The sequence below is a fragment of the Lichenostomus cassidix genome, chromosome Z (assembly GCF_008360975.1).
Source record: "Lichenostomus cassidix isolate B80296 chromosome Z, HeHo_3.0, whole genome shotgun sequence".
Lineage (NCBI taxonomy): Eukaryota > Metazoa > Chordata > Aves > Passeriformes > Meliphagidae > Lichenostomus > Lichenostomus cassidix.
In genome coordinates this window covers 17,583,673-17,611,672 of record NC_139511.1, presented here as the reverse complement: position 1 = coordinate 17,611,672, position 28,000 = coordinate 17,583,673, and the positions used below count along the sequence as shown (strand labels likewise).

At 41.7% G+C, this 28,000-nt stretch overlaps 1 protein-coding gene across 2 annotated transcripts; it reads left to right on the top strand.

The window, feature by feature from the left end:
• Positions 1-486: 486 nt before the first annotated feature.
• ENTREP1 (endosomal transmembrane epsin interactor 1) lies at positions 487-26,811 on the top strand. 2 transcript variants are annotated; one of them, XM_085042014.1, is made up of 11 exons: positions 487-1,214; positions 3,699-3,755; positions 11,127-11,237; positions 12,661-12,789; positions 13,555-13,662; positions 13,781-13,899; positions 17,446-17,578; positions 18,175-18,247; positions 22,773-22,922; positions 24,714-24,997; positions 26,167-26,811. In XM_085042014.1, the coding sequence occupies exons 1-11, from the start codon at positions 588-590 to the stop codon at positions 26,203-26,205; spliced, it is 1,830 nt and encodes a 609-aa protein (XP_084898140.1). In that variant the 5' UTR covers positions 487-587; the 3' UTR covers positions 26,206-26,811. The 2 variants fall into 2 exon arrangements, with proteins under 2 accessions (XP_084898140.1, XP_084898139.1); XM_085042013.1 differs by having other exon boundaries at positions 490-1,214; positions 26,111-26,811.
• Positions 26,812-28,000: the final 1,189 nt, after the last annotated feature.

Below are 28,000 nucleotides of genomic sequence, written 5' to 3'. Positions count from 1 at the left end.
ATTTTCCTAAAGGACCAAAATCTGTATTTTTCTTATCTCTTGAAGCCATGTCCAGACAAGCCCAAGAGGTGTAAAATTGCTTCGGCTGAGCTGGAGAACAGAAACACTGCTGAAATAAATTCTAGAGCCTCCTTCCTTAGAGTACATCAAGTGGAGAAGGACAGACCATGGTCACGGCAAGATTTTCCGGGGAAAACACGGAGCAACTGTACTGGGGGACAGTGGGTAACGGGCCGGGGAGGGGAGAGGAAAGATATGAAAACTGCCGGGCAAAGATTCCTCTGCCCTCGTCACAGACAGCATGGCATCGGAAAACACCCAGGCGCGCTCACGCACATACAAGACACAGGTCGTGCTGTGAGCCAGACCTCGTCCTCTGGCCGGGCTGGACGCCAACGAAGCGAAATGCAATCCAATGGCGTCCCCCACCCTCCTCCCAGCAGAGAGTTATTTTAAAACTTCAGGCATAGGGCTCGGTAGCAACAGTGACCAGGGATAAAAGGGCGAGGGAAGGAGCACAGTAACAACAGGAGGGGTAAACCCCTCCAAGGCTGCTGCAAAACGGCTGTAGCAGCATCAGCGGGGAGATGGGGACGGGAAGGATGGCTCAGGGTCCGGGAGAGTCGGTGGCGGCGTGGGAGCTCCGCCGAGGCACCTTGCGCTGGGCTCGGCGCCGGCCGCGGGGGTGGCCGCGGTCCCGCCTGGCGCTGAGGGTACGGACGGGGCCGGTACGCCCTACCGCGGAGCGGAGCGGAGCGGAGCCGCGAAGGGAGGCGAGGAGGCGGCAGCGCCGCAGGAAGTCGGCTCCCGAGGGGGCTGGCACGGGGGCGGTGGCGGGGCGGCCCCGCCCGGCCCGGCCCGGCCCGCCGTCCGCAGCGGCAGCTAGCCGAAAGCCGCCTGTGCCCCCCGCGTCGCCGCCGATGGTGCTGCCGGGCTCCTGCTGCCCCCTCCAGGGACTCGTCCCGCTGCCCCAGGCGGCGGCGGGCTCGCTATCCGCCGCGGCCGCCGGCCTCTCGCCGGCGCCCCTCGGCCCGGGCGCGCCGCCGCGCCGCCGCCCGTGCCCCTCGGTCGCGCTGCCCGCCCGCCCGCTGCTCGGGCTGGGGCTGCTGCAGACCGGCCTGGGCTGCGCCCTGGTGGCGCTCAGCTTCGGGGCGCTGTGGCTGAGCAGCGCCCCGCAGGTGAAGAACGCGTGTCCGCTGTGGGCCGGCTCCTCGGTAAGTGACGGCGGCGGCGGGACACGCCGTGCCGGGGTCCGGCGGTGTGTGCGGGGCACCTGCGGGCTGGCTGCTCCCGAGGATGCGTGATCCCGCTGCTCCGCCATCGCCTGGAAACGGGCTGCGGCAGCGGCTTGTGGCGGGCGGCTTGGGGGGTGTCTGCGGGACACCGACGGCATAACAAACACAGACACAAACAAGTCGGGGACTTGTTTCCTGAGCTGCATTTTTTGCAAAAACCCCAAGCTACTCGGTTTTTTTGCCCTGTCAGAAACAGGATTTGCGAAAGTGTGCATGTAGGTGTTGCATGTTGCTTTTGTTCTTTGTGCCTTTACCCGCGGGCATAATGTAGAGATAAATCAGCAATGTTCCTGGGGAAAAAAATGGATGGACTTAGTTCTGTAAAGAGGGAAGGGTTTTTGTACTGAGAGAAGTTATTCCATCTCCTCTTGGACCCTGGTTTAGACCACAGCTTTATAAATACGGAATATGTATGAGAGTTTATATTGCAGCAGCTAGGCGGTAGTAAGCAGAAGTTATTAAGTTTACGAGATTCAGATTGATTGGTCCCCGTTTGTGAGCCCTCCAGCAATTAGCAGGTCGTGTTCTGCGCTGGAGCGCTCAGCTCCTGCTGCATGTGTGAACAGCATCAGCCTATCCCTCGCTTTAAACATATAAATCAAATCGCCAGGGTTGTTCACCAGCTGTGGAAATATGCTCAATACAGTAGTTCGGTGATCAAGTAGTTCCTGTTTATCTGTACAATGCAGTATGCATCCCTGAAAGTACATAGTCCTTGGGGGGTGAGGGGGAATCCAGACCATCCAAATGTCTGTGATTGATACCTCTCCTGTGATTTTTTTTTTTTTTTTTTTTTTGCTTTCTTGTTATAGATTAAAAGAAGTTTAAATAAATGTAACCTATGGATTTTCTTTGAATTTTGCACACAGAACCATGCTTATGCTTTTAAATTGCTTTAAAATTGCACATGTAAGATAGAGGTGTAAAGTATCTTTAATAATCCAGAAGGGTGTTGGTTTTGCTTGGAGTTTTTAAATAATATTTCTGAAACAATAGTACACTCAGAAAAGTTACCGAAATACCTTTTGGATGTAAAAATATAGGTGAAGATTTTAGCCCAGAAGCGACCTGGAAAAGTAGATTCAATGAAAAGCTAGCATTGATGTGTCTGGTTGGGTGCTTTTTGGTTTGGTTTTCTTTTCATTATGGCTACAACATGCTGACTTGTGAGGGGCAAGTCAGGAAAACTTTGAGGAAGACCTTCTTTTCTTATCTCAAACTTTAACAGATGTAATGAAGTAAATTTGTTGTCTTTAAGGAAAAACCAGCAATTTACATCAGTATTGATGTGCTTTGTTATAAAATCATGTGTCCATTTTGCAGTCAGAGAATTAAAAAAATGCTTTGTTATGAAACTACAGAGTTATGTATGTGGTTTTGCAACACCAGTGATGATATCAGTAGGTGTTTTGGCCAAGTCATATATGCACGTTACGCTAGATTAGATTGATCATGTCAAGTGAATGAAGTTACAAGAAGGGATTTATTAAAAATACTAGTGAATGACTTCCTGCTTGTTCCAGTCTCCCTGTTTCTTTTTAGGGTAGGACCTTGGTGTCAACTGGCTTAGTCACAAAGTCCAATGAGTTAAAAGTGTATCTACAGGATGGGCTGAGAAACTGCTTTGCCTTTCTTTATAGGGTTCCCATTCTTCTGTCAGAGAGTATTCAGGTCTGCTCTTTGTTTCAGTTCTACAGCAATTCCTTAAGATAATTCTTTATCATGATTATTTTGCCTTGTAAGATAAAGAAGCATAGGGTTTGGTTCTGTGATTCAGCAAGTTTAGTCTAACAACTGCTGTTGCAGAAGAACGTGCTTTTATTTTAACTTCTTCTCTCCTGCTGATACTGGTATTCATGTGATTAAATAGCAAATCATTTCAGGGAGGTAGTGCTGGTGCTCTTCATTGATTTTGGTAGGGTACATGCTCTGGGTTCTAGTTCAGTAGTCAGAAATGATCAGAAGTCAGCAAAAGGGAAGAAATAAAAAGGCACTTAATGAAGTGCTGAGGTGGTGGTCGAGGGAGGGGAGGAGAGAGACAGTTTTAGATGTGCTTAACCATGTTGCAGAGAACAAGTACTCAATTGGATGAAAGCAATTATTTAAGGCAAATGTGGAGGTTGTAGTTGCTGACATACTACTTGTCCCCATGCATGTTTTCTGGGAGGAAAAAATAAGAAAAGAACAGATTTAAATTTGGTTGTTATTCCACAGGATGCTCTTAGGAGTGAAGAACCTCATTGGCCCAGGTATTTTGTGCTTTAAAGTGCATCTTCATATCTTCCCAGCATTGCTGTAGTATTCCAAAATACTATTTATTAGAACAGTAATAAAAACCATGTAAATGGCATTTTGTGAACAGTTGTTTACTTCTTGGTAACACTATTTTTTCTGATGTTGTAGGCAATCTTATGTGGAATCTTAGGGTTAACAGCATGGAAGAGGCCGATGATGCTTTTGGTAAGTATGGATTAAAGTTTGTAAGGAAATTATCAAAAAATGATCCTAATTTACTAGTCATTGGTAAAAAAAAATTGATCACTCCTTTCTCCTTTACAAAAAAAAAATGTTGAGTCTTTCTTTTCCAATTGTAGAATCATAATTATTGAAAGAGGAGTCAAATACCATGAAAGGCCGTATTCTTTCCTGCAGCAATGAAGTCCTCAATAAAGACAAGCATGGACCATGCCTGGAATAACTGTCAGTGTTATTTGGAGAGCACATTTTATGTTTTTGTATGTATAACAAAGTGCTGGCTTAGAATAAATCAGTTCTCTGAGGCAGTGCAGCTTAAACTGAAATGAAGGAGATGGTTTTAAATCTTAGCTTAGTTGTAGTGTTTTAGTTTTTGACAATGAGTTTGAGAGCTAACTGAACACCTTACAGTAGGATCCAGTGCTAATTTCATATACAATTGACACTGTGTTGCTGTGAGAGAGGTAGATTGATGCGCAGGGTGTGTAAGCTGTTTCTGCTCGTAAGTGAAATCTGAAGCTGTGTGGCTCTTAATGTCTCAGAGCTGGGATTTGAAAAAATATTTTGGAGTTACTTTTGTTTGTGTGTGGGTTTAGGGAGTTTTTTGGTTTGGTTGGTTGATTTTGCTTTTTTTGTTTATTCTTTTGGAATTTGTTGCCTTTCTGTTACTTCTGAAGACTTTTTCAGGCCAAGGCAGTTCTTTCATTTTTATGCAGCACTTCTTTGGGATTCACATGGATATCAGTGAGGAGTACCAAGGATTAGATGTGTGAGTTGTGGAGAGAGTTGTAGAATCATAGATTCACCAAGGTTAGAAGAGAGGTCTGAGATCATAAGTCCAACTGTCAACCCAGCACTGTCCTAAACCCCAAACCATATCACCCAACACCAGGTCCAGATGCCTCTTGAGCACCTCCAGGGATGGTGACTCCACCACCTCCCTGGGCAACCTATTCCATTGCCATGACCACCCTAACAGCAAAAAAGCTTTTTCTAGTATCGGATCTGAATCTCCCTTGTCTCAGCCTATGGCCATTCCCTCCTGTCCTCTCACTGCAGGCACAGGAGCAGAGAGTTGCCCCCACCTCCCCACAGCCTCCTTTCAGGGAGCTGCAGAGAGCAATGAGATCCCCTGAGCCTCCTCTTCTCGAGACTAAACAACCCCAGCTCCCTCAGCTATCCCTCGTGAGAGATGCTCTTTAGTCCTTTCACGAGCCTTGCTGCCCTTCTCTGGACACCCTGCAGCCCCTCAATGTCCTTTCCAAAGTCAGAGGCCCAGAACTGAGCACAGACTGGAGCTGTGGCCTCACCAGTGCCCAGTGCAGGGTTGTGGTCACTGCCCTGGTCCTGCTGGCCACGCTGGTCTTGATACAGGCCAGGATGCCATTGGCCTTCGTGGCCACCGGGGCACGCTGCTGGCTCATGTTCAGCTGGCTGTCCACCAGCACCCCAAACATGCATTGTTATTTCTCAGTGTGCATTGGTTAACACAGGCAAATTTTTAGGAGTTTTCTGGGTATAGAGAGGAGCCTGGTGTTAGAGACCCCCCATCTGGAAGTGCCATATTTTCATTAAGGTAAATGTACATGCTATCAGTCTCAAACTGCCTAAGGCTTGCACAGTACTCCTGTGTCTGTATTGCCTATGTTCTGTGCTGTTTCTATAGCATGTTGTTGCTATAGTTTCCTTTTGTCAGTTGTTGCTCTTTCACTCTTTAATATTCTCCTTTGTATAAATCTTACTTTCCTTTCCTAATTTTATTTAAATAGAAAGCACCAAATTCTTCTTGATCTTTTCTTTTATATTAAATGATCTTTAGGATGGTCACATGCTGAAGGAGATTGCCCTGGGATATTGTGCAGCAGATGGGAAAGTTTCTGACCTAAAATTGATTAAAGCTCTGAGCAGCCTGCTATGATTTCATAGCTGACCTTGCTTTTGAGCAGGAGAATACACAGGAGTCTTCCTGAGGTCTCTTACAGCCACAGTTATTCTGTGATTATGTGATTCTGTGAAATTGTTTGGGTTCTTTTTCTTATTTGTATGTGTTCTATAGAGGTTTGATTTTCGATAGCCAGACTAGATCAGCCTTGACACAGGGAAGTATTTCTGCTGAAACAGCAGTCAAACCCTGGAACAGGCTCCTAGAGAGGTTGTTGATGCCCCAAGCTATGAGTGTTTAAGAGACATTTGGACAATGCCCTTAATCTGGGCTTTGATTTTTGGTGAGCCCCGAAGTGGTCAGACAGTTGAACTCGATGATTGTTGTAAGTCCCTTCCAACGGAGATATTCTATGTGAAGAAAAAAAAAAAGAAAAAGCAACTTAACATTAAACTCTCCATGAAGGTAAGGAAATCATGCCTTAAACTAGCTGCAGTCTGTCAAGGACAGATTGTTAGTTTCTGTGAGCATGTTTATGTTGGGCTAAATATCTATTATGTCTAGTCTCTAGTAACTTGAACATTTTCTCTAGGGAGTTAGGAGGAATGCACAATTACATGAATTGTAAAAGCAAGCTTCCTAATGTCTCACCAGTGAGAATCATTACACAGTCATGACTTAGAATTTTGACATTCATAGTTAAGACTATAAAACTCATTCAGAATTAAAGCATATCTTTTTTTCAGTTGTGACTGTCCTCCCATTTTAATTCCTTATGTAAGGTCTTCGCACTGTTAGTGATGGTGTCTCTCTATCAGTGTTTGGGCTTTTGTGAAGGATCAGGCTGTCCTATGGCTGCCACTTCAATCCAAGGCCTTGTTTGTGGAGCAAAACAACCAGACTTGGTTTTTTTTTCTGTGACAGCAAGATTCTAGTGATGCTGATGCTTGCAGAAAGCAAAGGGCTGCAATGCTGTTAGAAAGGAGCTGAGGAGAGGCTGTAGTGTTTTAGCCACTCATGTTTTTGCCTTGGAGGGGAGAAAGGAAAGGAAATATGTTGGTTGCAGATGTGGGCCTTCAGTAGCACCATCTGTGAAAATACAGCAGTGAAGAGGGATGGCTGTGGTAAGACCTGTTAGTAACTAAAATGGAGAGCCATATTTGGGTTTTGCCACCTGCACTGTATTACAGCTGTTTTAACAGTGTGGGATGATACTAGATTAATAGTGTATCTGTCAGATGGGGTACTGTATGGCAAAATGAAGCTACAGTCATACCTTTTGAAGGACTTTTTTTTGCTAGGGAGGCTTAGCCTTGAGCACTACAGCTGCTGAGAAGTTTGGGCTCTGAAATCCTTCCTTGGTTTTAGGTGTTTGAGGAATTTCTGTTCTGAGTATCAGTTGTCAGTCAGCTTTGGAAATCAGCTTGTAACATTGTACTTTGAAGCTGATTTTTCTTTGAGGTGGTGTTGGGTTAACATTGGAATTGATGATCTTGGAGAACTTAATGATACTGTGTTTCTTATGCTTCAGGACTGTCCAAATGTGTTTAACAGGGAAAGAGAAACTTGCCACCACCACCGCCACCACCTACCCCTCCTTGTTACTTGGGTATTGACTCTGAACCATTCTGGGCTCAGTATTACCTTCAGTGCATAGAATCTGGTTCCTTCCTCTCTCCTCCTGGGCTCCTTCCTTTCACACAGCTTTAAATCTTATTTTTAATGAAGGAACCTAAATTCTTTCAGAAAGTACATGCATTCTCCAATGTTAGTTGGATTGTGTATGTTTTGAGTGCACCTCACATCTTTGACAGGTCATGCTTGCTGTTATAGCCTCTGTCCTTGTATGCTGGTTTGGACTAATTTAAGTTGCATTCCCAGGAATTGCCATGAGCTGCACATGCTTTGCTGAATGCAGAAGCCTTTAGCCAATGGAGCATCCTTTCCATTCAGTTGTGTACAAATTAGTTGCAATCCTGTAGAGTGCTTTTTAGGTGACTTTCTGCTTGTGTTTGTTTCTGGTTTTGAAACAGACTGAAACAGACTTCAAGTTAAGCATCTCCCTGGTGTCTGCTTGGTGCTTGGCTTCTGCTGCTAAAGAGGAGACTCAGCTGTGATTGAATGAAAGGGAAAGAAGTGCCAGCACCCAACAAGACAGCAGCCTGTTATGCTGTGTAGAGTTTAACTGCTGCAGCTGCAAGTTACTGGAGCAGTTTGGTACCTGCAAAATGCATGGGATCAAGAAACTAACAGAACACATGCAGGCTGGTTGAATGCAGCTCTGGCTTTTAGCTACATCAAGTGCTGTATGCTTCTGTTTGCTAGCATGGGAGGTTTTGTGTTCACATGTGTTGTCTGTTTTCATGTAAAGCCTTGAGGGGCTTGACAGAAAAGTCAAGAGTCGCATGTGCAGCATTAGTTGTTCAGTCTGGATTTTTCTCATGTTCTAGGGTGTGGTAACACAAGGATTTGAGATTTTTATTAGAAACACTTATTTTTAACCTTGAAAACGTTTGAAGAATTTACTTGTGATAAACCTTGTATTTAATAGAAAATTTTTATAAAAAAAAAATGTTCCAGAAGATTTTGAATAAATATTTCTTAGGGCTGACTACTACTATGATATCTGCACCTTGACAGATTTTAATGAATTTAACCAAAATTTAATGTATAGACCAAGATACTTAGTTTTGGTGATGTTCTTAAATTTTAGCTCTGCTAGTAACAGTGTAAAGCATTGTGAACAGAGGCTGCATATCATGTCCCTAACCCTGAAAAAGTCTCTCACTGTCCATGTGCTTTATAAAAAGCAGTCATTTGACTTGTGAGAATTCTTGTAGTAGTACCTTTTCCTCCTGGATTTTAGGGGGAAATATCTCGATGTTAATCTCTTTGTTCCCATGCAGGACTACAGCATTAAGTCAAGAAGTGGTAATTATGTAAAATTTTTAAAGTCAGTACAAGCAAATAGAAATATGCTTTTAAGTATGAGAGTATGAAAAGCCATTAGAGGTTTATGGCCTTTTTTATGCTGCAAAAGCTCTTCTTTCATACATGGGCAGGAGATTGGATTAAGGTGGTCTCAAGAGGTCCCTTCCAGTCTCAGTGATTGTGTAAAAATTCTGACCAGTGATGGAACAGAAAGAAAAACAATTTTTTCTCTTCACAGTCAAGTACTAAGTGTTGTGCACTGTCAGATATGTAGTAGAGAATTTTATGGTTATGGTTCAGATCATGGTGGTGTTTTAGATTGTATTTAGAAGAATTATTGTTATCTTCTGCTTATTTGGCAGGATTTTCTGAGTATCAGATTATTCAGTCAAAAATACACTATACATATAATAAGAAAGAGATCAAGATTATACTTACTCATTAGAACATAAATCCAGAAATTACCATCCTTGTTTCACATATTCATAATAATGTTCCTTCTCTTTCTCTTTGTTCTTTGATTTCTAACATGTTTCTTTAGGAAAATATTTACAGGGTTTTTTTTCAAAGTTTTGAATTGGAAGTCTGGATTTTAACTAACTTTTTTGTATGCTATAGACAGAATTGTTTCTATTGCAGCTTCTGTACCAAAGAAGACAACTTAAAGAGTTTGTTGCTTTTTAAAAAAATCTGTATTTACTTAGGCCACATAACTTCTTTTCTCCATTTCTTCTTCAGTTGAAAGAGTACAAATATACCACTTGGTTTTTTTAATATAATTTAATGAGATTTGTGCTATAAAAATGTTTTATGTTGAAACAGTTTCTATTTCAGTTACAAAATTGACTAATTCCTAATTGTCAGTGCCCTGGGTTGAACCTAGTTGAAAAAGTTTCTTCATAGGAAATACCTGTGTGTACAAATTTTCTCAAAGTAGTTTTTATCAAAAGAGTAACTGAGATCATTTAGATAAAAGCATTAGAAATGGGTTTGATTCTTTGTGTGCTGAGCAGGGAGTTAATTTAAAAAACATTTTTAGATTCTGTGTTTGTCTGGAAAAACAAATGACACTCAGAGTGCTCTCTAGAACTAAAACCCCATTATCTGTGGTTTTGTAATTAGTACAAAGCTAGGACAAAGTACATTTCCTCTTAATAATTTCTAAATTATTTTGTTCTTAGTATGTCTAACACAAAGTAGTCCCAGCCTCCTCAGGGATTTAATAATTACTACTTCAGTTATTGAGGGTTTTAGGGTTAAAATCTACCTTATGGGATAATGTTATGGTCAAACTAGTAATGACTAGAAATGTTGTAATTGAAGAATTTAACTTGCATGGTAAGGGTCTTTGGCTCTTGTCCATTCATGGGTGATTATTTCCCTGAACCTCTGAAAATGGGAACATAATTTGTGCAACAGCTGTTGCCTATTTCTGGTTCAGATTCCAGGTAGCTAACCATGGTGCGTCAGCAAAATTTATTTGGAATGCCATGGTGGTCTTTGTGCATGTTTAGGAAGTCCTTGTTGCTGGATTTCCTGTAAAGCTATCTGGAGCAGAACTGAACTCATAGTGTCCTTCTCTTCCTCTATGCTTCTTGTCATGTCCCACCTTTGTAATTTGGACCATTTTCATGCAAAGAAGTCTGAGTGAGCAGATTGTTGCTAACAAGGATTCTTTAGGACATTAAGAATCTGATACTTGCTTTGTTGAATGCTTAGAGCAGGAATCTTACTTGTATTTGTCTTTAAAGTAGTAATCTTACCCCTAGTACTTTCTCCTGAAGTACAGAGAGATTTTGCCTGTATGAATAGGGACAGGTGGTTCATTCAAATGCTCAAAATCCGTATCCAAGTCATTAAGCACAGCTTGTGAGGGCGTAGGTGAAAGCAAGACACCATTTTATCCACTGCTTGTGCTCTTCCTTTTTTCAGATGTTTTATTACTCTTGCCAAGGCTTGATTGCAGGTGGTTTATAAATCTGAAAGTATTACCTGACTTACAAATGTTCTGCTTTAGTAGCCAGGAGGAAATGAAATCATTTAACTAAAGTCTCTTAAATGTCTCCATCCTCACTGTACTGGGAAAAAATATTTTTCATTTATTTGTGCTGCAAAATAATTCTGGAAGTCCTGTGCAAAGTGAATATTGGCTTAAGATTTTTTTTCTTTCCAGGTTTCTTTACTGTTCTGAATTGTGTTGAGAGCTACTCTTGGTTGGAAGAGTATGACACACAGTAGAAGTCGGGCAGCTTGCAGATCATACTTTGCACTCCAGGAAAACCTTTAATTGCTTGTACTGTTACTATTGACATTTTCAATAGTTGCACATATTCTATTTCTGCATAACTGTGCAGAATAAGGAGAGAAAAGACAAAGGTTTTTGGGAATAGGTTAAGTCATCTTGGGGCACTGAAGTCATGGGCAGTTTTGAAAAAGAAGCTAAGTGTCATTCCCAGCTTCAAGTTGAGTGGGATTTGCACTTCATAGGTTCCTTGAGTTGTGTTCCTGTGCCCACTGCAGTTAACTTTGTTTTGCTGTTCCAGGTTAACCTGTTTATTCTGCTGTCTGTGATCTGTGTTCTGCTGAACTTGACTGGATTAATATTAGGATGTCAAGGCATTCAGTTTGTGTCCGGGGTACCCAGATGCAATTTGGTGAGCACACACTGATTTACACTGATTTCTTCTCATTATGGCATATTAACTTGCTGTGCTGATATCACAAAATGTCCTGATGTAGATTTGCAAGTAATTGAAGAACTAGCATAAAGGATTTTTGTAGTAATGTAACAAATATAAACTGTTGAAAAAAGCCTGAGTATGGGTGATGGTGAGCTGCCTACAAAATGTTCAGTCTGTTGTAATCTGTGGGTGGGATTATTCTTCCTGTTTTGCCTCACCTGGTGGGGACTGTTTGTGTTGTTGATACCTTACAGCAGAAGCTGTGAGGAAAAAAATAAGGTAGATCAAATCATACTAGCTTTTCAGAACACTTCTACTTGAAGAAGAAGCAATCTGTACAAGACAGGACAGAATGCAAAAGATTTTTCTGAAGTGGCTGTCATGGGAAATAGAAGAATCACTATTTATGAAGCAGAAACTGTGGAATTACTGAAATTTAAGGGTACAATACAGGGTCACTTGGTGATGAAGATGATTGTGTGTAAAAGCTTGAAGGACTTTGTGGGTTAATAGATGGATCTTTGAATATCTAATTTCATTCTTCTGTTGCTTCAGGAAAGCTGTTGTTGGTTCCTTGACATGCCAATAGGTATATTGCAGTGAGAGTGCAAAATTATAAACCCCTAGCAATCTAGATTCACCCATTATCACTGTACCAAAGCCACACTGAGAGTTAATAATGTTATTCCAGAGGAGGTGGTCAAAGAAGTTTCTGAGCTGTCTGTGGTTAGAAGTATAGGGTACAACAAAAAGACATTCCTGAAATCATTAATTATTTTGTCAGGTGGCTTCTGTAGGTGGAAAAGTGTCACCATTGTGACTCTTGGGTTTGACAGCTAAACCCCCAATTATTTCTAGATACGGGAACATTGAATTTCTACTTTGAGAATGAAGATGACAAGATTAATTTGGAAGTGAAAGTTACAAATAACAGTGGTGTACAGTTATGGCTGTTAATGATTTGACTGGGTTGAAATTGTAGTTGTGGGTTTCATTCCATCCATAGGAATTCAAGGTACATTCATGAACTGAAGAAATTGTTCACAGTTCATATGGAGTAGTTTACACATCAGTCAGAGAAATAATTTCTAGGCTGCTGTGCATTGGAAGGATCACAGATAATAAAATTGCTTAGTAATCAGTGCAGCTTTGATTACAGCTAAGTTGTATTTAAATGTGTTAATGCATTATCCATAATGTTTTTTCTCAAATAAGAAGTGTATATAATGCAGCTTTATAATGCAGGAACCACTGGCATATCAAACTGTTCAAATATATGATCCTATATTTTTAGTCTGCTTTGCAGTCACAGGTTTAGTTTAAGACATAGGTTCTATATTATGCAGTTAAAAATATTGCATAAAACAATTAAAAGTAGAGTTTTTGTTTCTTAAAGATGGATATGGATGAAAACAAGATTTGTTTCTGCTGTGAAGAACTTCATCTAACTAAATGCACAGAAGTAGAGGCTTTACTGAAGCTATACCATGTGAAGTCATGCAGTGCTGCTCACCTTCTTCTCAAGGTACCCTGCACACACATCAGTAGGACTGCTTTTATAATGTCCATGCTCATGCAGCAGTGCAGTGCTGAACTGATTGCTGTGTTGACTGGGAAAAATTCTGTTATTTTTCTGGTCTTCCACACTGGTCAGAAGCTCTTCATGGTTCTGTAACATGTGGAGGTTTTTTTTTCATGTCTAGGTTTTGACCAATGCATTGCTGAGCCAATAAGCAGTTTTTGCCCCTTTTTTGTGTGAAGTGCAACCAAAACTACAGTTGAATCCAGACAAGGTTACAGGGGTAAATATGATGTAAATTTTAGTTAATGATTTGATGTGTTCATTGGTCTTTTGCACTCCTCAGCCTTTCTTGGCTTAACAAACTGCTGAAATAAAACTTCCAACCAACACCATCTTCAAATGTAAAAAAGCTTTGACAAAGCTTTAAAGGGGATCATCTTGAATCTGGATTTCCCACAGAAAAGTTATGAGGAAGGTTATAATTCTTGGATGAAGAGATGGATAAATCACATCTGAGCTGTGTTAAACCCTTCTGGATCTCTCTGTCAGGACAATAAATAGTGTAAACCAAGTTTTTGCAAATTACTCCAGGCTTGGGGATTCATCCCAAACATTTCTTAGAAGTAACTGCCATGGTCATCCCCATGTTTTTTTAATTTGTTTCAGGTGTTTATTACCATTATTATTATTATTGTTATTATTATTATTTTGATGTTTACAAATACCATGATTAAATTTTTTAATTTCAATATTCCTCATGTTCTTCAGAAAGTTCTCTTAGCTCTTAGTGCCCTGAATGCTGTCACTGCTACAGTTTGCTTGATAGCGGCTGCCCTGCATTACTTACAGATCTTTGCATCAAGAAGATCCTGCATAGTAAGTGAGCACAAGGCATTGCCTGCCATAAACAGTGGTACTAACAGTATTACTAGATTACACAGTTCAGCAATATTTATAGCTCAGAAAGGTTTTAACAGAAGTTTTGTTTGATTAGGATGAATCTCACATTGAAGACCAAGATCACATTCTGGATCCTGATGATTTTATCCCACCTGTCCCACCTCCCTCCTATTTTGCAACTTTTAATTCTTGTACTCCACAAACAAGTGACAGGTAAAACTGTACACTCTCTTCCTTTCTTTTAGTGTCTTTCAAAACACAGCCTAATGTTTTTTTTTTAAAACTGTTTTCTCCCTTATTGACTGAAAAAGGTTTGTGATTTTAGGGGGATTAAAAAAAAAAAGAAGGAAAAAAAACCTTTTAGCTGGAGACAGCATAAATACAGTGTGGGTAAGAGATAAAATTTTGTGGGTGTGAGTTGAGATTCTGTAGGAATTATTTCTGGGTTAGAGAAATGCTGCTATTTGACACAGCTCAAGACTTAGGCAATGCTGTCAGGACCAGCTCAGGGCCACGATAGGAAGCCAGACACAACCACTTGGCAAGCCATAGACCCCAAATGGTGTTCCCTGAGGGATCTTCCTGCCAGAGTGGTTCCCCTGCTCCCTCTTGGGCTGTTAGGGCTGACTGAAGGGTATGTTCTGACTGCACTGCCTGGCCAAGTAATCCCATACCCTGCGAGTTCTTCAAAGGAACTTGAAGGTTGGCTTTATTAGTTTGTGACTCAGGTGGGGCTGCAATATTCTGTTCTGAACACAAAATATTTATACATAAAATATTGTGATGCTTAAGCAGACTGTATGACTACTTTTGTGTAAAAGTCCAATTGCTGTGTGCAGGACTGTTTAGTTAATTTCACTGTTTCATCAGGAATAGCATTCATGATTTTCCAGACTATGTGTTCTTGGCAGACGTAATTACACATCCTGGGATTGTCTGCAGAATTATAACATGGCACAGCAATATGTTTTAGATTGTGCTGGTCCTCTGAAACACCAAGGACTGGAGTTGAATTCAAAATACTACTAAAAACCTTCTATGTAAGTCTTGGTTCAGGCTGCTTATGAGAATAGAATGGTAGGTGTAATGATCTCTTTGGAAGAATAATTATTTATTGAAACATGCTTTTCAGAGTTCTCCTGCTAGCATATCAGTCTAGATGGTTATCTCTTTCCTAGCAGCAGGTTGTTTTTTTCTTTTTTTTTAGCACACCAAGGGCTGCTGAGCAGTGTTTAAGGCTTCTGTCGTCTAAAATTGAGTAGCTACCTTGCCTGGGACTATGTTAAAACTTGTTGATAGTAACATTTAAGTGATGATGATGTCTTTCCGAAGTCAGGTTACTTGTTTCAGGGTGTTCCGGGTAGCTATGCAGCAGCGCAGAAGTTAAAGCAATAGACAGGCTTAATTTCTGTTTTTGGAAGATGAGTAATTATGACTCAGCCCAGGCTGGATCCCGCAGAGTGGCTGAGATGGGACGTGGCCATTTCTCAGTGAGCCTCCTCACACTGCTTCCTCCCAGGCTGTGCTGTGAACGTGGTGTAGCACCTGTGCCCTGGCTTTGTGTGCTGAGCTCCTGTGCATCCCAAACCTCTGTGTGCAAGGAGGGTGGGGCAGGAGCTGCATCCAGGGAGGTGAGCCCCCATCTGCAGCCTCCACCTGAGATATCCAAGACAGATACATCCCCTGAAAAGGGAAACATCACAGTCATCCAAACTTGTGCCAAGGACATGCTTGTAATGGGTACCCATTCGCTGCCCACTCTTCAAATTAAACAGTCAAAGCCCCAGATATCAAAGCCAATTGGTTTGCTTACTTGTTCATGGGAAATTTTTACATTTGTCTTATTTAATGGCAGGCAAAAAGCAAACTAGCACTACAAGTGACTGTCAATTCCTACCTCTACCCTTGTTATTTTATACATTAAAAAATAGCAATTACGTTGTTTTTCAGGGTTTTGGCACAACACAAACAGTTACAGATGAGTTTCCAGGTGAAAAACAAAATACAAAGTTGGCCAGCAGTTGGACTTTGGTCCTTGTGCATCCCTTCCAACTCAGGATATTGTGTGATTCTATGAAAGTGTCACAAGACACATGAATTTAAGGGAAGAGGCGATGCATGTGGGGCAGTAAGCCAGTTGCCTGGGGCCTAGAAAACTGCCTCAGTTCAATTTAAAGTACTGTTTGGGTACCTCCTGGAAATGACTTTAAGGGACTCAAGGGAATGCTTTTCTAGTTGCATGTTCTGTAGTATTAACATGATATATCTGATGGATATATCATTAATTTTCAAGGTGTGAGTGAGGAGGGTAGGCCAGATCAGGCATGTTTTAAAACAAAACTAAGATTCAAAATGTATATAATTCTGTGGCATGTATTGAGTGTACATTCAGCATGAACATACTAGGAAAATGTGAAGTAGTCAGTGGAGCATCTGTCTCTATTGTACTCCAAAATTATTTTGAAGCATTTTTGGAACAGATTAAATAGACTGAAAATGAAAACTATTATGACACGTTGCATTTTCCCCATTTTTAAGACTAAAATAAATAATGACCAGCTATCAGAATATCTGCTTTCCTTTCCTCAAATTTCTCCATGCGTTATCTCCATTGCTTTCACAGGAACCTTTCATAAGAGGGCTTCCAGGCTTCATTTTTAGACTTTTATTCTTTTCCTGTCTGTGCAAGCAGTCTTCCATAGACATTTCCACCACTCTGTCCTTTCCTCTGAGCTTGCAAGAAAAAGATTTCCCAGTCATATTTGTCCCCTCCAGCCAGTGTCTAGAGAAGCCCTAAATTCTGTGAGGAAGAACTTGCTTTGTAAAGATTTGCATCCACTAGTGATAGCTGTAACCCCGACCAAAATCCAGAGATCAACGTGGGTTTCTGTGTGTTGCTTGAGATTCCTGCTCAGCACCAAATCAGCAACTAAAATGTTGAAAAAGCACAGAAGAATTGAGATGCCTTGAGTCACAGACTGACCTGAGGATTGTGTGGGGAAGGTCTTTTTAGCACTCCTGGTGTTGACCACTACACTCTGTTACAGTGTTCCTGGGGTAATGTAAATGTGTGTTTATCAAAACTAAGGTTTCTCCAGGCATTATTCTGTTTTCTTCCCTCTCAGAGTTACCTCCCTAAGAGAAGGATGTCGCAGCAAAAGGTCTTTGGGATTTCTGCTGTGTTTAAGGTTTCAGAGAGCACTTTGGAAACTAAGGAGTAAGGTTAGCCATGAGGTGCATTTGCCTCATACAAGCCTTTGTGAATCGATCAACCGTAATGTTCTTGCATCATCACAAAAACAACCTTCAGTTTGAATTTGGCTTTTTCTGTGCATCTGAACATGTAACACATGTATCTGAACATAAAACACAGCATCAGAAGTGTCTTGAATTTCGGTTTTAATTAAGAACTCAGTACTTCACAAAACTCAGAGCTAGGCTGTCATAGTTTGAGTGACAACCTGTACTTTAATCTTTTGTAACGAAATTGAATCTCTGAAGTAAAACTGAAATGTGTTGCTAGGCACAGTACTAGATGTTTGAAGTTCTGGGGAACACACTGGAGGGGCACTTCCTAAGGTGCAGTTCCCTGCCATCTTCTGAGACAATGTCTTGCAGATCTTGGCGAGTTCATTATCTGTGACTTAGATCCCAAAATCTGAGCTGGCACGTAACAGCCAATGGAGTTTGGTAGCAGCTGATGTTTTTCTGCAGCTGGAAAGCCATACTGACAGATTTGCTCCATGTTATTTATTGCAGGACACTTGTCTCTGATGTGATTTCACTGCCATATATTTATGGAAAGCGGATCAAAGGGGTTGAAGTGTTCTGCCGTCTGGACCCACCTCCACCTTATGAAGAGGCTGTGTGCAGCTCAAACAGCTCTGAGCAGGTTTGCGCCACAGGAATTTAAAGTGTGACTTGTTTTTTGCCACTGTAAGAGGGAGGTTGCAGTGAAGCATGGGTAAACTTAAGTCAGGAGGATACATTTGATTACAAATGTAAATTTCACCAGGGATTTTAATCAATCACTTCTAGGACTGTAAAGTTTTCTCCAGTTGAAAAACCCTGTGCAGGCATGGCAGAAAGAGCAAAAAGCCATGTGGAGCACACCAGTTGCTGGTTATTCTAAAACACCTCCTTGCTTGACTTCAGTGATGTAACTGTACTCCTCCCATGAGAGACTAGGTCAAGATTTTGTCATCTTTGGTGACCTGTGTTTTCAAAACACCTGTGACTGGTGTTTTCAAAAGACAGGTGCTTTTTCATGGAAGGTACTGGATAGGATAAAATTGGCTGACTGGACGATGAACGTGAATATTAAGACATTCACTGGCCTTGATACTGCCATGGAATTAAACTCATATCACACAGTCTCTGTGCAGTTAAGAAAAAGTGTTCCATTTCTAAGGTGGATGTTGTAGTTCTTAAGAAGTGGCAGAGAAAGATGGTGACTTGTGATTTTTCAACTTCTGCATTTTATTCCAGGGAGGTGCATCTCAAGTAAATGGCTTGGAAGATGTTGATTCAGGGGAATTAAGTGACAGGGAGTCCTCTCAAGGTAAAAAGTACATTTTAAAGTTTGTTCTAGAATGTTCTATCCAACACATGCAACTTAATGCAACAGCATCATTATTAGTTGTTTGAAAGACATCCACCATACTGCAAGCCAGAGATACAGAATCATGATTGTTTTGGGCAGTGAGAATAAGGATTAATCTTTAAAATGTTTATATGCATAAAAAGTTGTTTTCGCATAAGATACCAAAAGAAGGAGATATATACATATATCTATCTATATAGATATATAGATATATAGATATATAGATACTTCCTTTTTGGTAACATACAAGTTAGTTTTTGACACTATATCCACATGTTTTAAGAAATTATGTCCAGCTCCAGTGCTTCCATTTGTTCAGTGTATGTGAAGGGGCCTATTAACATTTTGTTGCTGGTAAAAGTAGGAAAAGGATGGAATAGCTGTACTGAGTGGAGCTAAACTGGGAATTGCTCTGTTACCCAGCCTGAACTGGAAGAATTACTGAATTGTGTCTGCATCCTGGTACAAGACATAGCTAAACTACTGTTAGAGACCACATCAAGCTTTGCTCTGCACTGTTTTAGAAAACCATGCCAATAGTTCCAAGCTGTTTTTAGTCTAATCTTCGTTGCAATGTATGCTTGTGGGTTAACATTATTAGCTTCCAGCTTTTGCAGCACAGCCCATGAAAATGTGTTCCAACTTTTGAACTTGCCAGTATGGCAATATTGTCTCTTGTGCAATATTCATGCCACAAGAGAGTAAAGACTGGAACACAGGGGAAGCCTCAAATACTTGATTTGATTGTGGCCTGTCTTCTCCCAGCCTGCTTATCAAATTATAAAAAAAACTTCGGTTTGAACTACATCAGTTGGAGTCCTTCCTATTATGTGGAGTCAGGGGAAAAGAGAGTTTGCATAAAATCATACTTTAGCATTTGGATGCTTCTGGTGTCTTATCAGCTGCAATAACCAGAATGAAACCTTTTGCTACAGCTCCTCTGGATTTCTTTCTCAAAGCTTTCTTACTGGTAAAACTCCTGTTGCTTTCTCTGTGCATCTTGAGCTCAAACAAAAATAGGTTATCAAACACAAGACTACACAATGACTTGCTTAAAGTTATGAGAATGGGAAACAGGAAGAAATACCATAAAAAATGCACCTGCAGTGAAGGAAAGTCAGGAAAGTTTCTCTTTTGTTTTGTTTTGTTTTGTTTTAAAAAAGACTCTGATGAGACATTGCTTGAGGCATTTGTATTTAAAAACTTCATTTGCAAGAAGAAGCAGATCTACCTCAGCACATATGGAAAAGTGTACCCTCCTCTCCATCAGCTTACCTGGTTTGTCCACTATTCTTTTTCAATAAATACGTCTGTAAAGATACGTTTGATTATCAGCCTGCCTGTGAAATTCAGATTTTAAAAGTAAGCATCTTAAGAAAGAAAATTAATGCTGCTTCTTCTAGATGCCAAGGCTTTGTAGAATTTAAGAGGAAGAAATAACACTGAGCAGTATCTCTTCCTTTATTTATATTTGGGGAGGTGTACTGCATCTCACTGGAATTGAGTTAATTTTCTTCATAGCAGCCTATGGTGCTGGTTTGGATTTGTGACCTGGTGGAGTTTTCCAGCATTGTCATTGTTCAGGGGCTGGCTGGGCACCAGTCAGCTAGTGGTGAGTGATTGCTTTTGGATCACTTGTTTTCTTCTGAGTTTGTTGGGATTTTTTTCTCCCCACCTCACTCCAGCTGTCCTTAGCCCATGACTTCTGCCACTTCTGTCCTTCCAGTTTTCCTCCCCATATCACTGGGGAAGAGTGAGTGAGTGACTGTGAGGGACTGAACTGCCTGCTGGGGTTAAACTGCAGCAGGAGGGAAATATAAAATGGGGGCTTATGTTGGAATTGTGGCAGAGGAAGTCTGTGGGCTGTCTCAGCCAAGGCAGTGGAGCACTCTATAAATAAAACCTGAACTTTTGGTTTATGCTGGCAGGCTGGCAGGCCAGGGCATTTGTGTGTGATGCTGTGATTCCCTTGGCATCACCAGGGCTGATAACTGAGCACAGCTCCCAACAGAAGTTAAAGCTGCGCGCAGCTCTGCCAGCTGAGTAAGGGGAATCCTGACTGCCGGCTGCAGGAGGAGCTCTGAGCTTCTCTGTGCCAGCTAAAATTGTTTTACTGGCTGCATAATCACTCCTGTCTAGCAGAATGGGATTTTCCCTTCTGGGTGTAGTAGGCAGGCATGCAGCCTTCTGCTTGTGGCAGGAAATGCTTGGTAGCTGCTCTGTATCATCTCATACTAGGTATATGCATTTCCAGTACACATCACCTTGGGACAATTGTCTCTCTGAAATACTAACATTATTAAGAATAATTACATCTGAAACATTAACCTTATTATCATAAGATCATGAAATTGGTTCATTAGTCTGTTCAGAATTTAAAACAAACACCACCAGCAAACAACTTCTCCAAAGTAACAGCAGCATTGTGCCTCCAGGACTTACTGCTAACACAACTCCACTGGTGTTGAAAAGTTTCTTTTGGTGATGGATTCTTTAATCCTGCATGATTCTTGCTCTGCCATATTTTGTTGCTGGGCCTTACCTTCTGATTTTCCAGGCTGGTACTTGCTTTATATGCGTTGTGTCGTACTTTCTTCTCTCTAGGGATTCTAGGTAGCATTTTTGTAGGAGATAAGGTGCTGTGCTCAACAAGTACATAGCATCCAAGCCTAAATTTTCTTGAATGCTCCTGTCACTGGCACTTATCTGTTTGAGTGACACCACAGGTTTTTGCCATGTTCTGAATAAAAGACTGTTTACATGAATTTGTTTTTTTATTGGGTTAGCATGACCAAGTTTTGGTAGTGGCAGGGAAGCTGCTGGAAGGTTTGAAGCTTCCTCTGTGCCTGGCAGAGCTCCAAAGACAGACCTGCTGCAGGTTAAGGCTGGGCCAATTAGAAATTATGGTTACACCTCTGACAACACATTTAAAAAGGGAAAAAAAGTTGCTGTGCAGATGTAATCGTGCTCAGAGAAGAGTGAATGAGAATATGTGAGAGGAACAACTCTGCAGACACCAAGGTCAGTGGAGAAGGAGGAGCAGGAGGTGCTCCAGGGTTTGGAGCAGAGATTCCCCTGCAGCTCATGGTGCAGCCCATGGTGCAGCAGCTGTTTCCCTGCAGCCCTTGGAGGTCCATGGGGATGCAGAGATCCACCTGCAGCCTGTGGAGAACCCCACTGGAGTGGGTGGGTGTGTGCAAAAAGGCTGTGAACTCATGGGAGACATATGCTGGAGCAGGCTCCTGGCAGGGAGCTGCACACCTGTGGAGAGAAGAGCCCACGCTGGAGCAGGTCTCCTGGTAGGATTTGTGACCCTTTGGAGGACCCATGCTGGAGCAGCCTGTTCTTGAAGGACTGACCCCATGGAAGAGTGACCCCTGTTGCCGCATTTTATGTAGAACTGTTGCCTGTGGGATGGACTCATCTTGAGAAATGAGAAATTCATGGAGAGCTGTGTCCTGTCGGAGGGACCCCACGCTGGAGCAGGAGGACTCCTCTCCCTGAGCAGCAGCAGAAACGACATGTGATGAATTGACTGTAACCCACATGCCCTGTGTAGCTGCAGGGCAGCAGATAGAGCTCAGGGGAGAGCTGGGGGAAGGTGGTTTTTGTAAGATGTTTTACGTCTCATTTATCCTGCTCATATTTTGATTTTTGATAAATTCACCTAATATCCCTGAGCTGGGTCTTTTGATCATGATGGTAATGGATGAGTGATCTCTCCCTATCCTTATTTCAAGACATGAACCTTTCATTATATTTTTTCTTCCCTGTCCCATTGCAGAGGGGAGTGACGAAGTGGCTGTGGTGGGTACCTGGCATCCAGCCAGGGTCAGCCCTCTACAAATTTTTTAACTCCTACATGAGCAAGAAAATTGTTTTCTGTAATATGCCAGGGGCCACCAGATGGTGGTACAGATCCAGGCTTAGTGAGAAATGTGCATAGACTCATCCTGTCCTGTTCATTAAATTGCAGCATATAATTTCCCTTTGAGGAAAAGGAGAATTGGGAAGGATATAACATACCACAAGAATCCAGGGAAATATTTAAGCAGAGAACCTCATGAAACAACACTTTAATTCCTTCACAAGGACTGGAGACTGATTTACAAGCTACTTAACTGCAAAAGATGACTGACCTTTCTGACCTTATTCTGTCATACCTTGGTACAAGTGCTTACGAGCAGGAGGATTTAGGGCACTAAGATTTGGATTTTCTCCAATGAAGCTGTAGCTCCCTTCTCTCTGATCAGGTAGTCCAAGGTGATTTTTGTACTAGATGGTAGTCTTTTGCTACTCCAGTGTTACTGTTGAGTAACTGTGGGCTTATGCACACACACATGCATCTCTAGACTTTGGTGTCCAGTCGTTAAGAGATTTGCAGCTGGAATGGGGAAAAGAATTCCGTAACTGTCTCTAGTAATGGCTTCTACAGATTTGCTTTATTTTGATTATTTTTATTTTTCTGTTCCTGATAATTCAGCTGAAGAAATTCAGGATCCTTCCAGCAGAGTGAGCCTTTCACCTTCAAAAGCAGGCTGTGTGCCTGCAGGAGTGAACAGGAGAGCCTTCGAGCCCTTGCGGAAACGATCTAAAAGTGACCCTGTGCTTCTGCACTGCCACTTGCCTCAAGGTGACTCTGTTTTCTCTATCAGGATTGTGTAATGGGGCTTTAAAAGAACATTTTTCAGAAGTTTGGTACCTTAAACCTAGCACCTGCAGAAATCAGATACTGTCTCCCAGCAGAGTATCTACATTGCAGTAGTATGTGCTTTGCCAAACCTTCTCCACCTAACTCCTTGGGGTTGCTGCTCTTCAGGTTTTCACATCTGGGAACAGGGTCTGTAGTAGGGTCTGGGTTGCTAGTCTGGGTAGGAGGGAAGGAGGGGTGGTGGAAGATGAGGAGGAAGAGCACACAGAAGATTTCTCAGTGCACTGAAATCTAAAATCTTACAAGTGCAGTTGTCAGTGTGAGCAATTCAAAGCAAACTTGGCTTGGCGATTTGCTCTTAGCCTGTGAATTTGCTCCCCCTTCCTTGATCCTCATACCATTAAAAAAAACCCAGAAAACTCCATGGTGGAGAGTTGATGAAACTGCTTTGGTGTCAGTGATCTAATTCTGTCGCTGTTGGAAAACTGCTAATGTGACTACAAAGTCCGTGATACTGCTGACAGTCTTAAAAAACACACCACTTAGGAGTCATGCAGTTTTTACCAGAGGATACTGGAATCCCCACAGTAGCTGCTGATACATATTAGCAGTCAAAATGTGAGTGCCAATGGGGCGTGTTAGTAACAGCCATTTATTTTGGATATTGGGAGCATGCCTATCTGGATTACACTTGCTGTTTTTGTGGAATGCTTTCATGCCTCTGCTGTGTCATGTGCTTTCTCTTTTCCTCCCTATCAACTTCCACCACAGCAGCCCAGAGAATCTGCTGCTGAAGCAATAGTTACATGACACAGAGCCTATTCATAGCTGTGAAAGCTGAGTGTTTTCTGCTGTAGAGAGGCTCCATGTCAGAAGCATTTGGAAGCTTTAGGCTCAGTGTTACTGAAGTTAGGTCTGTTCAGCAGTGGATCTGAGAGTTAGTCACAAGTGCTGCAGAAAGAGAACGCAGTGCAACAGTGGATGTTGCTTCAAGTTAGTGTTCTTCTTGCTGGGAAATTTTGCATTTCCTCCTGGCATTTTTTGGTGTGAAGCCAGTCCTAAAGTCCTTCTCGAACAATCTGTATGTGTGGGTTTTTCCCCTCTGCCCCTTATAATGGGATCAAAATTTGATAGCCTGTTTACACCAAAGGCAGTGGATTTTTCTTGGGACCAAAGGCAGTGAAATTGATTCTGGCTTTGCCTTTGTTTAGTCCTTTCAAGGTAATTTTGAATATTTTGATGTGGGTTTGGTTTTTTTTTCCACTGAATTTCCACTTTGTAGTATTACTAGCTTCCAGCTTGACAAGTAGTTACATTCAGATATTTTATAACTCATCCTCTTGACTGCTAATAACTTAAAGTTACAAAGCGTTTGTTTAGGAGAGTTCATAAAAACCTTCTAACTTTACTTAACCTGCTTTATGTAACTGTATGTTTACATTAACACTGAACACACATTTCAGGTCTCTTCAGATCAGAAACAAGAGGAGGAACCAATATACACAAAATGACAAAGAGCTTTCCCAAGAAGAGTCCCTCCAGACCCTTTTACATGTGATATGCACTCAACCATAGCAACTCAAACAGTATGACTGTTTTACAGGCATTTTGTGGAATTCCAATAGAGTGAGCCTTCCATACCACCCTGACCATGCAAGACTGTTAAGTTTTACATGGATAAAATGTGCACTGCATCCTCATTGAATCAGGAGTGAAATCTCAGGGGAAACTGTGAATCATGCGGATTATTTGCTTTGTTTCATCTCTCTTCAGGGACAGTGCTCAACTGTGAAACTGCAACACTTGATGCAAATCAACTGAATGCTGTCACCTTGCGGAAAAGTTCAAGAGCAAGAGCCTTGAGGGGAAGACCCCAATCTCTGATAGACTATAATTCATATATGGACACTAAACAGCGTGCGGCGTGGATCCTTGAGCAGTCCCCCTGCAGCATAAACCCAGACATACATGACTTGGTGGAAAATATCAAGTCTGTGTTAAAATCAGATGAGAAACATATGGCAGAAGCTGTCACCAGTGCCACTTTCCTTGAGCAGGTAATTTTGTTACTTGTATTTATCAGGTGATGTGGAAACCCACTGCCCCTGGTTCGAAAGTATAGGTTTACATTTGCCACTGTGTGTGTCAAAGTCTTTGGACTGAATTGGCTTCCTTCAGTGCTTTAGTTTGATGTAGGGAGTGTGTGAGAGGCATTGACGTTTCTTGCTCTGTCAGCCAGGAGACTGAGCATGTGTGTATTTAAAAACTGAGTCAGTCTTCTGTGGTGGAATCATGAACTGTAAATAACATGACAGCGTTTTATACTGAGTGTGGCAGAGGAGAGGGAGATGATGTTATAAATAAGCATTTGCTATTACAAACCAGAAGGAATGGAAGCTGACAAGGAAATTTTTATGTAAACCCACTAGGAGCAACTTTTTTGTGATTGGTTCCCAGAATAAAAATAAGACCTAATACTCAAGAAAGAAAAGCAGAAAATAGGAAATACGTGCTTACATTAATGGAATGAATATTCAGAAGTTTCAGACACTGCAGACCTCATCAAACAAGGATTTTGGTAACCTACAGACCATTTGGATAGATGAATTGATTCATGCATAGCACAAGTGATTTGCAATGACAACTGGTTTCAGTTTGGGTTTTCATGCAAAATGCACCAGTGTCATTTAGGTTCTGCAAATGAAGTGGGATTTCCCACTGCAGCCTTCAGGCAACAAAAGTCTTGACAAATTTGACAGAAACAGCAGGGGAAAAAGATTCCTTATGAGAATTTAATTTATCACCCTGGCCTGAAGGTTATTACAGTTCAGTGGCTTCTGCAAGGAAGCAACATTTAGGTTCCTTCTAGACCATACCAGACATGTCATAAGTTGGAGTGAGACACTTCCTGTACACCTTTGAGGAGGAAACCAAACCAGCCAAACAAAAACCCCACAAACAACACCACCACAAAAAATTACCCCACTCCTTTTCCCAACTAGGATTGCTTTTCCAATGCCTCCTTGGCAAATGCTAGGGTTTTATAGCTTTTAAGTTATTCTTTAAACAGACAGCACTACCACTAGCTTCATCCTATTTGGATATAAAACTATTTTAATGGAACTAGAGCCTAAAACCAAAACTGATCTAATTTTTTTTTCTTTTTAAAGGTGATGGCACCTGCCCAGCAAGCCATGTCATTGAGAGTCCGTGTGTTACCTTTCAGATTGCATCCTGGCTTGCTGTACCTGGAGAGCTGTGGTGACCTGAGCACTTTCACCACAGAGGGAGAACAGCTAGCAGAGAGGAGAATCCAAAGAGCAGAACATGAACGGCCTCACAGTCTTATTGGTGTTGTCAGGGAAACTGCACTGTGAGCTGGCTTTTTGGTTATTCCTCAGCAGAGCACTTCTGTCAGACATACACACACTGCAGAGGAAAATCGTCTCTGGCAAGTGGATGGATGAGTTTGTCAGTAATCACCTTTTTTTAATATTCTCAAGCACAGACTCCAAAGGGGATGATCATTCTACAAAGACTGTTAAGCAGAGTGCAAGCTGACCTTTATTGGGCTCTCAGTTGTAGCTCATCTGTTTGTGATACATTACTGTCCTGCATCTCTGTGTAGTTTGGTAACTTGTAGTTGTGGGGTATGATGGTAAGTCATCCTTGTAGAAGGAGCTGTCTAAAGCAGTATTGAAGCACTTTGCACGTTACCAGTACTTTGGTTTAAATTAAAATCTCCTGTCATAAAATGCAGACCTTCACATACAAAGGAAGTTTTTTAAAAAATGGTGTTCAGAATTCTAAAATTAAAAAAGAAGGTTGTTGATTTGCAAACTGTTCTAAAAATAAAAACTGTCTTTAAAAAGTGTTCTTTCGGCTCAGTGAACTTCTCACTGACAGAACGTTATTTTTGTCTTAATGATGGAACACCATCTAAAACCAAGAGCACAGGTGTTTTGCAACAGGAGGTGCTGGCTTGTTACCATCCCAGGAAGAAAGGTACTCTCTCTACAGTCTTATATAACATGTTTATTAGCGCAGATGCTATGATGAAAGAAGCTAGGATACCCAATTTTATATTCCTTCAGGTGCTGGGAACCCCAGATTGTGCAGCATCAAACAGGCACAAGAAGTTATTCAGATCCCATCCGTTTTACCCCATTTAGGTAACTTGAACTAATTAAAAATTTTCTTAGAAGAAAACAACTCTGTTCATCACTTCTACTGTCAAACAAAAGGGATGTTCACCTGGGACCTTACTGCTGCACTGCTGGACAAAGACATGGACACACATGTACTGCTGGGTGGTATTTGCCATTTTGAGTACCACTGCAGGCTCCTTTCTTATAATCAACCACCTAAAGTTGTTCTGTGGCCAAGGGACATCCCTGGAGGTCCTTCTGTAGAAGCAGCACAGGACAGGCCTGGCCTCACTCAAGTTCAGGCACACGGACCACCAACTCTTCACCGTGTCTAAAGGTCATGATTACTCCATACACTTCTGCACTGAACATTTATTTAAATTACAGTCCCAGCCCTGTCACTGACACTGTCAGTCCTCATGGGTCACCAGCACCACCTCTGCAGCCTTGAAGGCACAAACCAGTGCTGGAACTGGGGTAGGGTCTGCTTGTCCTCTGTGTGGATCCAAAACATTGAAACTCTGAAGGTGAGGGCAAGAAACGTGTCCCCTGTGAATACAGCAAATCTGTGAAATTGGTATCTGGACTGCTGAAGTACAGATACAAAGTTTATCCACTGAAATGCATTAGTTTGTTATACAGAAATTGGTATGTACAGCTAATGGTAAGAATAAACAGGAGGATGGAGGGTGGCACAAAGGGAAACAAAGCAAGCTCAGGTTGTCTACGGCACCCTTTACCAGAGACTTCACAATCTTTTAGTCTATATGTAAATAAGGGGAAATGTGTCATTCTCTCATGTTGGTGGCATTTGTATTTCATGTTATGAACAGCCACTAAGTGGCTGAAGCCCCATGTTTAGTTTTCTTATGAATCAGCTGTGGTGCGTATTTCACTTCTGTAGTTTCAAAG